Source organism: Mesocricetus auratus, unplaced genomic scaffold, assembly GCF_017639785.1.
Source record: "Mesocricetus auratus isolate SY011 unplaced genomic scaffold, BCM_Maur_2.0 Super-Scaffold_4256, whole genome shotgun sequence".
NCBI classification, from domain to species: Eukaryota; Metazoa; Chordata; class Mammalia; order Rodentia; family Cricetidae; genus Mesocricetus; species Mesocricetus auratus.
In genome coordinates this window covers 111,136,419-111,148,249 of record NW_024429182.1, presented here as the reverse complement: position 1 = coordinate 111,148,249, position 11,831 = coordinate 111,136,419, and the positions used below count along the sequence as shown (strand labels likewise).

General features: G+C 35.3%; 1 protein-coding gene across 1 annotated transcript; it reads left to right on the top strand.

The window, feature by feature from the left end:
* The first annotated feature begins 1,200 nt into the window (after nt 1-1,200).
* LOC101822800 (olfactory receptor 14C36-like) lies at nt 1,201-2,157 on the top strand. Its single transcript, XM_005085383.1, has one exon. It carries the CDS (start codon nt 1,201-1,203, stop codon nt 2,155-2,157), a length of 957 nt encoding a protein of 318 aa, XP_005085440.1.
* Nucleotides 2,158-11,831: the final 9,674 nt, after the last annotated feature.

Below are 11,831 nucleotides of genomic sequence, written 5' to 3'. Positions count from 1 at the left end.
ACGGATGACATCCAACACTTTTGCAATTTATAATTGTCCTGAGATGGCCATCATGGATCTTAGTGCTCTTGGTAGGCGGTCAAACTTCCTTTTCTGTAGCATACTGCAACCAAAATCAAAAAAGCCATGGATGCTGTTTCCTGATTTAATCCTCAGTCATTTTGAATTGCTACCTTACACTGCTTCAGAAGGAGACTAAAAATATCATACACACACACACTCCAGACTTTCTGGACCTTTGCAAGGTGGGTCTTCTAATGATAAAATCCACATTAAGAATCTTTTACACTTGAAGCAGAAACTTGTTAGGTTTTATGTTCTTTAATAATAAGTCTTGAGGTGTGCATTTTATTTTCACTGCTCACAATAGAAGCCATACTAATACCATTTGGAAAACATGTTTTTCTCTTTTTGCATCTTGACAAAACAGTTTTCTACCAGTATTTGAAATGAAATAAATTATTCAAATAGGATTAATTAGCTAATGGTAATTTCCATGTCAATCAGCTCTCTAATGTCACTAAATATTTTCATAACTTTTGTGCATTTTATGCTGTTAGAATTTTGAGGTTGCCAAAATGAAAGACTCAATACATATCTGATTCTTTCAAGAAAAAAGTAACTGTGGCTATCTCATAACTTGCCTTTGCTTTGTTACTTGTCTTCTGTCAGTTTAATAGATGCTTTTTCAAGTCTTCTTGCATTGTTTGTTCTTCTTTTTAATTGGCTAAAGCTTAATATATAGGAAATACCTTTTCATTTGCATAAGGAATTGATAAAACTTGTTACAGTATTTTAGAAAGCTAATAGCAAACTTTAATTTTATGGACTTTGACCTCTATGTTTTAACACTTCTCCACTTGATCATAAATTTTAGAATATACTTTTTCAATGGGTATATTCAGGGATTCTGCCAGTAAGAAATTAGGCTTCAGGAGAGAGTAATTATTATGAAAACTAACCCTAAGCGTTTATCATCATGCCATCCAATAAAAGACTTACATATGTGTGTTAACAACTAAGCATGACAAGAAAAAGAATTATACAAACCAATGAAACAAATACATGATTTTTCACACATAAAGGCCAGTTTCAGAAAACAGAAATACGTAACATTAAGAAAATTCGAGTGATATATTAATTATTATAGGTTATTCTCTGCCATTGCTTTTTTTCCAGATAAACCTGTACTTTTGGAGAATGGACAATTCCACTCTGGTGACTGAGTTCCTCCTGGAGATTTTTGCAGAGTCTTGGGAGCTCCGGCTCCTACTTGGTGCACTGTTCTTACTGGTGTACCTGGGCAGCCTATTAGGGAACCTGACCATCATCATTGCTACTACAATTGATGAAACCCTAAACACACCCATGTACTTCTTCCTCAGGAATTTATCCATCTTAGACATGTGCTACATTTCTGTTACTATTCCCAATGCCTGTTTCAATTCTTTCACTGACCACAGGAATATTTCTGTGCTTGGCTGTTCAGCACAAGTCTTTTTGGTGTTCTTCTGTGCATGTGTAGAGATTTTCTTTCTCACTGTCATGGCCCAAGACCGCTACGTGGCAATCTGTAAGCCTCTCCTCTATCCTGTGGTCATGAACCACCAAGTCTGTGTTCAAACAACATTGGCTTCCTTACTTAGCTCTCTTGTCATTTCAGGTGTGCATACTATCAAAACATTCCAGCTGCCCTTCTGTCATTCTAATGTGGTCCAACAGATCTTCTGCGATATTCCCTCTCTGCTGAGACTTTCTTGCTCAGACACCTTTAACAACAAACTCTTAATTCTTCTGACTGCCATTGTTGTCAGTGGTAGCTGCTTTACATTCATTGCCATATCATATGTTCACATTTTATCAACTGTGTTGAGGGTTCCTGTCAAAGGAGAGCGAGGGAAGGCCTTTTCCACGTGTGTGCCTCACCTTATTGTGGTGTCTATGTTTCTTAGTTCTGGTGCCTATGTGTATCTAAGACTTCCAGGAACTTCAGATGAACTTCAGGAGATTATCCTTTCTGTATTTTATACAGTTTTTCCACCATTCTTAAACCCCATCATCTATAGTCTTAGAAACAAACAGATAAAGGAGGCTGTGAAAAAAGTAACATCAAGATTTTTTTCCTTAGGAGAATATAAAAAGAACTTGTATTGTTGAGGGTTTTCTAAAGGAAGAGAACTTACTACACACACACACACACACACACACAGAGAGAGAGAGAGAGAGAGAGAGAGAGAGAATGAGAGAGAGATACACACTGAATGCATTTTTCTTTTTATTGAAAAAATATTATTTTACACAATATATTCTGATTACAGTTAACAATCCCTGAACTAATTCTAGGTCTGCCTCACCTGCTCACTCATTCAGATCCTTCACATTTCTGTCTTTCATTAGAAAACAGACTTCTAAGGGTTAATAAAAAATAAGGTATAGTAAGATAAAAAATAACCAACTTAAATGTCCATTCCTGATAATGAACTTGACGTCTACCTTATACGCAGTCCTAGTGACTGATGGAAGCAGAGGCAAACACCCTCAGATAAACACTGAACCGAGCCCATAGAACCCAGTGACAGAGAGACAGGAGTGATGAGCAAATGGACAAAGAATGGGCTGGTGAAACCAGAAGAGACAGCTGATCTGAACAAGGGGGAGCTCTTGGACCCCAGACTGACAGCTGGGAGGCCAGCATGGAAACTATCCAGACCCCCTGGGTGTGAGAGTCAGTGAGGAGGCCTGGGCAACCTATGGGCCCCTGGGCAGTAGATCAGTATTTATCGCTGGCGTACAAATGGACTTCGTGTGTTCATAACACAAAGAGGGATGCTCTCTCAGCCTAGACTCTTAGGGGAGGAACTGGACCATGCGCTGAGCTAAATGACAGACTCTGGATATCCCCTAAGTGGAAGGAAGTGGGTATAGGGTGGGAGGCTGGGAGTGATGGTGGAAGGTGTGGGAAGAGGGGAAGGAGAGGGAACTGGGATTGACATGTGAAGCAAGCTTTTTAAAATTAAAATAATAAAAAATCCTTTATTCCTGAAAAAAAACCAACTTGTGCATCAGAATAGCACAAAATAAACAGATGGAAAAGAGCCAAGAAAAGGCACAACTATAGATGCAGAGTCCCCCTCACTCTAACACTGCAGAAGCCCATAAAACACTAAATTTAAGTATGTATATAAATATATATATACATATATATATATGCTTGTGTGTGTATACATATATATAGTAGGGTAAATATAAATATACGTATATATATAATGAAAATTGAAAAACAACATTAATAAAAGAAAAAACAAACAAAATGCCTTGACAAGAAATTATGAGGCAAGGAACCTCAAATGTCCGTGAGCTTACTTTTTGCAAGACATATTCTGTAGCCTACTCCCTTGGAGAGAAGCTCCCTTGAAGGAAACTAAATTCTTACATGACAATGGTTATCTATTAGAGATTGTTCCTGGGTTAGGGATGGGAACATGTGCTCTCTTTTCATTTCAGCTCTAGGACTTCATCTAATGAGACCCATGTAGGCTCCATGCACACCTCCTCAGTCTCTATGAAATATTACTTGCATAAATCATGTTTAATTTAGAGGATTTTGTTTACTTGGTGTCTTTTATTAACTCTGACTCTTTCACTTTTCTGCTTCCTGTTTCAAGGGCTTCCTGAGCCTAGAGGGAAAGGATTTGATGGAGACATCCCATTTAAAGCTGATTGCTCCAAGGTCTGTCACTCTCTGCATAAATTTTGGTTCTGGGTCTTTGCATTTGTTCCTATCTACTGCAAGAGTTAGGTTCTTTGGTGATGGCTGAGCAAGGCACTGATCTATAAATATAGGAGATTGTCATTGGCATCATTTTATTGCTAACTTTTAAATTTTAATTTAATTCCATGTTTTTTGTTTTATGAGACAGGGTTTCTCTGTATTTTTTGGAGGCTGTCGGTCCAGCCTGGCCTCAAACTCACGGATATCTGCCTGCCTCTGCCTCCCGAGTGCTGCAATTAAAGGTGTGTGCCACCACCGCCCAGCCATTTTTACAATAGTAATATTTGATTTTACCTTTGGTCTTGGGACTACCTAGTCTCAGGTTCTTAAGCAGTGGTAGTTATGAGTTCCATCTTATAGCATGGACCTAAAATCAAATCAAACATTGTTTGCTTACTCCCAAAACTTTGAATTACAATTGCACTAGCATGAAGGGAAGCCACCATTGTAGATAAAAGTGTTTGTGGCAGATTGGTGTGTACATTTCTGCTTTGATAGCATGAAAAGTACCACCTTGTAACAAATACATTAGAATATGCACTTGTTAACGCACTCTGTAGGCAACAGATTCACGTCTTCATGTTCAATGATTTATATATATATATATGTATATATATATATATATATATATATAATTTGTCTTAAGCAATGATGCCTTGCTGTCGGTTTTTGCAGAAGAACCTATAGTCTTGGTAACAGACTGGATTGTATTAGGATTCCTCATGTGTAGCATGTACTCTTCCCGCAAGCCGACTGGGTCCTGACGAGCCGTCTGAACCCCCAAATAACACACAGGATGCTATATTAACTATAAGATGTTGGCTGTTTGCTTTGTTTCTTACTGGCTACCTCTGACTTAAGTATTTAACCCATGATTGCTAATCTGAGTATTTCCATGTTGTCTTTGCTTACCGGAGGAAGGGTCCACATGTTGCTTTTGCGCGTCCTATATTATGACTGACTCTGCCTCTCTCCTGGAATTCTCCTTGACTCCTAGTCCTACCTATCTTGCTTCTCTATTAACTAACTGTGCTTTATTCAACAACCAATCAGAGAGACAGATTTACAGAATAACATCTCCCATCACCCATGGAACCACTGTGGAGAAAAATTCAGTGTGACGTACCCCAATCCTTATAACGGGAGCTTCATTTGATGAAACATTTGGCAAATTCAGACTCTGTCTCTCCATTCTTTGGAGACTTCCTTTAGATTGCCTTCAGGCACGTATATATTTTAAGATTCTACTGTATGAAGTTTGTTCCAAAGGCTATTATTTTTAGTGTTTTCCCTTTTCTTTCCCCCACCACATTTAATTCCCCCATTCCAGTAGCCCCTGCCATGAGTGAAATCATCTATTTCACTTTTCTAATGGAATCTATCTATACCCACATACTACTTCACTATATGCATAATTTGATTGTCATTGACTTAAAGGCTAATTTTCACATATGCATACTATATTCATATTACTGGGTCAGGATTACCTTACTCTGGATTTTTTCCAGTCCCATTGAGTTACCTACAGTTTGTCATTATTTCACTTTATTTTATTTACTTATTCTTTTCTCATACAATACATCTCAACAATAGCCTTCCATCTCTCTCCTCTTTCCCATTCTCCACTTCTCCTCTCCCCCAGCTTGACTGCTCCTTCATTTTCATTCAGAAAAGAGCAGGCTGGCCTCACAGCATTATCTGCCAAGCAAGATGCAAAAAGACTAGGCATATATCCTCATATCAAGGCCAGATGAGGTGACTAAGTAGGAGGAAAAGGTCCCAAGAGCTTGCAGAAGTGTTAGAACATCCCTACTCCTACTGTTAGGAGTAATTTTTAATGGCTGACTAATATGCCATTGTGTAAATGCACCACATTTTCTTTATCCATAATTCAGTTGAGGGATATCTAGGTTGTTTCAAATTTCCTGACTACTATGCATGGTTTAGGTATCACTATGGTAGTAAGAAGTAACATTTGGGTATATGTCCAAGAGTGTTATAGGGAGATCTTGAGGTAGGTTTATTAACATCTTCCTGAGGAACTGCCACACTACTTTCCATATTGTCTGTACATTTCCATTCCCACAAGCAATGGATTTGATTTGTATTTCCCTAATGACTAAGCATGTTGGATGTGTGTTCTCAGTCCTTTGAGTTTCTCCTTTGAGAGTTCTCTGTTTGGAACTAAATCTCATTTTAACTGTGTTATTTATTTTCATGATTCTTGAGTTCTTTATATGATTTTTTAAAAAACTAGCTGTCTATTATATATGGAGTTGTTAAAAATCTTTTCCCATTATATAGACTGCCACTTTGTCTGAATATGTCCTTTGTCATGTAGAAGCTTCTCAGTTCCATAAGGTGCCATTTATTAATTGTTATACTTGTATTTTGTGAAGAAAAGATTTTCTCGTGTCAATAAGTTCAAGACTATGAGGCATTTTTTAAAAATCAGATTCAGTTTTAAGTTGCTTCTTTGATCTGTGTGTATTTGAGTTTTGTTCAGGGAAATATGGATCTATTTAGATTTTTCTACATGTAGTTATCAAGCTATAGGACTAGAACCATTTGTTTAAAATGCTGTTATTTTTCAAGTGTCTATTTCTGCCTTCTTAATAAAAAGTCAGATGTCTTTGGTGTGTTTATTAATGCCTGGATTTTCATTTCTATTTCATTGATCTATGTGTTTGTTGTATGTCAATCCTTTTATTTATTAACTTTACCTCTTTAATACAACTTAAGGTCACCAATGGTGATATCTAGCAATTCTTTTATTATTCAGGATTAACTTTGGAAATCATGTTGTTGATGTTTTTGTTTTTTGTTGTGTGTGTGTTTCCATATTAAGCTGAAAATTGTTCTTTCAAGACACATGAAGTGTTGTGTTAGAAGTTTGGTGGGAATTACATTGAATCTATAGATTGCTTTTGGTAGGAGAAACATTTTTACTTTATTAATCTTATGACTGTATGAGCATTTAAGATCTTTCCATTTTTGATATATTCATCACTTCTTTAGCCAGTTTCTCAAAGTTTTTATCATACAATTTGTTTTAGTCATTATTTTGTTGCTATGAACAGTCACCATGCCAGTGAAAACCTTTATAAAAGGAAGCATTTAATTATAGATTGTTTACATAATGGTAGCTTGATAGCATGCAGGTAGGCATGGTACTGGAGAAGTAACTGAGAGTTCTACATTCCACTCCATAGGAAGTAGGAATATTGAAACATGGTCCCACTTGGGTTTTGGAAACTTACTATTTCCAGTGACACACATACTCCAACAAGGCCTTCTCAAGTAGTGCTACTCCTAAATGACTAAACATTTAAATGTATTATCCTGGGTGGGGGCATTCTTATTCATACCACCACAGAAAACTTTCACTTGCTTATTTAGAGTTACCCTAATATATAGTAATTGAGGCTATTATGAAATCCATTATTCTCTTAGTTTCTTTCTCAATCTGTTTACTGTTTTCATAGTAGAAGACTACTGATTTTTGTGAGTTAATTTTGTAGTCAGACACATTGCTGAAGTGCTTATCAGCTATAGGAATTTTCCAATGGAATCCTTAGGGTCATTTATGTATACTATCATATCATCAGCAAATAATAATACTTTGACTTTCTCCTTTCCAATTAATATATACTTAATTTCCTTCTAGAGACTTACTGATTTAGTAAAGATTTCAAGAACTACATTAAATATATATGGAGAAAGTTGATATCTTGGTCTTGCTCATGATTTAGAATGGAATTGCTTTGATTTTCTCTTTAGCTAGTCTGCTGTTACTTATGGACTTCTTGGACCTGCCCTTAGTATGTGGTGGTATGTACCTTGTATCCCTAATCTCTCCAGGGATTTCAAAGTGTTGGATTATTTCAAAGGCCTTTCTGGGATTAATGAAATATATTTTCATCTTCTGTATCTTTATATGATAGATTACATTTATTAATTTACATATGTTGTTCCATTCCTGTATCTCTGGAATGAAGTCAAATTGTGAATTGTTGTATCTAAGTTCACAACAGAAATTTTTTAATAATTCTATTTCTTTGTGGTGGTCTTTTTATGGTTTTGGAATCATGGTAACTGTGGCCTTGTTAAAAAACAAGAAATCCTTATTTTTCTATTTTGTGTCATAACTGGTGAACATTGCCATTACCTCTTTGAAAGTCTGGGAGAATTATGCACTGGTATCATCTGGCTCCAGGCTAGTTTTCTTTTCAATTTTTCTGCTTTTATTGTCTGCTTCTATTGCACTGGGGGTTTCTTTTAGTTGGTATGTTAAAATTGCTTGTCTGATATTGATCTAATTTTCATAAGATTCCTTTAGCGTTTTCAGTTTCATGCAGTACAGGTTTTTAAATTATGTCCTTATAATTTTCTGGATTTGCTCAGAGTCTATTATTATGTACCCCCTTTCATTTCTAATTTTGTTTATGTAGCTATTCTTTTCTCTGCCTTTAGTTAATTTGGATGAATGTTTGTCAATCATATTGACATTCTCAAAATAATCTCTTTGTTTTACTAATTCTTCATATTGCATTATTTTGCTTTGAATTTATTGATTTCAACTCCAAATATGATTATTTTTTGTCATCTAATCCTTTTTCAGTGTGATTGCTTCTTTTTGTGCTAGATCTTTCAGATATGCTGCTAAATTAATATGAGAACTCTTGAGTTTTTTGTTTCATTTATTTGCTTGTTCATTTGTTTTTTATAGGCACTTAGTGGCATGACCTAGCCTTTTCGAACTAACTGCCTTCAATGGGAAAATAATTAAAATCAAAACACACAAACAACAAACAAAAAATGGAGTTTATGTTGGCCAACTACTCCTGGGCATGGGGTCTGCATCAGAATGTGGTTGACATACCTAGTGGCACTCCATTGGAGAAAACAGTTTTTCCCTTTCTTAGCAGATATTAATTGCAAATGCTTCCTTGGTTACAGGTGGGACTTTGTATCTACTTCCCCTTTTCCATTCTGGGATTTGTTTGCATTGAACCAGTACAGATGTTTGCATGCTAACACAATTTGATACTTTTATCTTATCACTCTTTTACTTTGTTTAGATTACTGGGTTTGACTTTCATTCTTTTTTTTTTTTGAGAGAAAGAGAGTATTCATGAAGTTGGATAGGTAGGAAGAAGAGGAATATCTGGAATAATAGAGTTTATCAGTATAATGACCAGTTCTAGAAGCTTCTATACATATTTACAATTCTCTTTACCTTTTATGGCAATGATTCAAAGCATTGATGCTGATATAACTTGTCATTCTTTCTGATGACTCTGTGTGTTCATTACTATGCCATTTCTTTACTGACAAATGTGACATTTAGTCAAGTCAGTGTAGTGTCACAATGGAAGTCTGATGAACTACAGGAATAACTCAAAAAACAAATAGAAAAGATGTGCAATTAAAAATTAAAATATGATGTTATATACATATGTTGATACATGCAATACATATAGCCATGTATGATGAATTTTATAAAAGTAAATAAATGATAAACATAAAAATCAAGACAATGATTATTTTTCAACAGAACAGACACAATTGTTCAGAAGTGCATTGGAATCCTTTCTGGATATGGTTACTGGGATTAAAAATGTTATATATACATATGTATATGTATATGTTGTACATAGTCTTAATAAAATGAAATTTCCTCAAGTCTAAATTACTATTATGTAGACTAATGAGGTTTACTAGAAGCGTGAATGGATCAGAACTAATCAGCTAGTGTATCTGAACTGATACTCCAAATTTCCTGGCCAGGTGGCATCTAAGCCTCTGTGTAGACCAACCTTGTGCACTGTCTCAGATGTATTCTATAATGAACTGATGTCTGTTTACATTGAAATGACAGGGCTAGATGCTATATTACATTTTTGTTAACTATCTGATAATTTCAAATAAATGAGATGCTATACTAGATTGTGTACCTTAGTTTTCATACTTAATTTAATTTCAAGTTTTAGAAACATATCCTACAATAATAAAATAAAGTTTATCCACTTTTTCATCCACAAGGAAAAAAAAGAATATATATGTACATACACATACATACAGATAACCATAAAATCTCAAACGTATTTTTCTATATAGGTCCTCCCAAAATTATCATGCCTACTCTATAAGGATTCTTTGAAGTACCTGTAGGCTACTTCTTTCAAAGTTTCTGCTGCAGCTTGCACTGTAAAGGCTGCAATAGAAATCTGTCTCTTTACTCCATTCTAGGCCTAAGAGTCCATTTTGCTAAAATATCAAGAAGAACATCATAATTCCCTAGGAATGACTCCCCTACATAATTGTTGTGACTGCTTGAATCGAGATGATATGCCTGTTGATAAAAACAAGGCCCTGTCTATTAAGTACAGAAACAGTTTACAAGACTAGAGGGTGCTACATTGGAACTGCACACTTCTGATTTTGTTACTTAAAAAATCCACTTGTGACCTAAACTTAAAATACAATAATTGCAGGCACATTAGTACACATGACTTTTATTTTTAGTGGATAACTCAGAGTGGCTCAGAGATACAAAATAATAGGATAGCAAGAATAAACTGTGCTTAGCATTTTAATTCACTTTTTGTAATTAATAAAAATAAACCGTATGATATAGATATTAGTGTACTCAGGGGATGAAATTGGTCAGACAGGAAAAGTCATAAAACAATTTGTCTCCATGCACTTTGCCAGTAAATGATGATGTTTAAATTATATTTCCTGCTGTGACATAGCTCTCCTTTGATCACAAAAGTCATGCTTATAGCCATTCTACAGAATAATAGTGTCAACATTTTTAGTGTTTGAATAAGATGGATTCATACTTTACAAGTGTTCACTAAAAGCATGGAAAATCTTTATGAATCAGTTTCTAGGGCTATGCATAATCTAAGTAGATAACTATTATTGAATTGCACCAACTTAATTCACTGACCCTGGAAGAACATGAGTTTAATAATATAGACTTACACCAAATAGCTTAGTCCATTGTTCTTTTTTTTTTTCGTTTTTCCTCACTGAAGTTCTTGGAACTTAGCAGAATGAAACAGGATCCTTTATATTTTTTATTAGAATAAAGCAAAATCTCCAGTCTCAGTTTCTAGTGAACTTTGTACTCACATGAAATTGGTGAGCAAAATACCAAGTTTCTATATTCCTCTCAGCAGTCTAGTCTTCCTAACTCTCATGAGCAAGTTGTGCTTACCATATTTTAGGACTTAATCTGCAAACTGTCCCACATTCAACCCACAAACTAATTCCAAAAACCATAAGCCTTAGTGAGGTTTTTACAACAACAAACCACACTCAGCACAAGTTTTCTGTATTACTCACTTTTTCCTTTCTGAGACAAAATACCTCCCAGAATCATCATAAGAAAAGAATGGGATATTTGTATCACAACTTAAGGGTACCGTCTGCTATGGTGGGGGTGACCTGACAACAGAAGTCGAACATATTGCATTGACACTCAGGCAACAGAGACATGAATTCTGGTGATCCTATTACACTCCCCCTTTATTCTACCAGGAAACGGGTCATGATGCCACCTATACTATGTGTGTGTGTATGTGTTCCCAATTTGATAAAATACTTCTTAAAACAACCTCAAACCTAGGGGTCTGTCCCTTGCAAAATTCTAAATCTCATCAAGTTGACTGTAAGATAAACAATCACAGTCTCCAACCATTCCAAATGATTCTGAAGGGAAAAGATAATGCTGGAGCTATAATAGTACTTAATCTCAAGCCATATGAAAGAACCCCAGTACTGAAAGAGTATATGATGTAAAAACCACATGTGAATAAATGGAATGGAAGAGATAACCCAGAAATAAACTCACACATTTACAAAAATGTCAAAAATATTTATTGAGCAAAAGTCTTAAATAATTGGTGCTAGGTAATGAGGATAAAAGAATGAAGTTGCATCTGTGTTTCTTTCTCTCTACTGCAATCATTTCATAATAGGCCAAAGACCAAAATATAGGACCTGAAACTCTGATAATACTATAGGAAATATAATGGAAACCTTTCAA

Excerpts from the sequence above, each read along its gene's own strand:
- LOC101822800 (XM_005085383.1), top strand. The coding sequence starts at position 1,201 with ATGGACAATTCCACTCTGGTGACTGAGTTCCTCCTGGAGATTTTTGCA.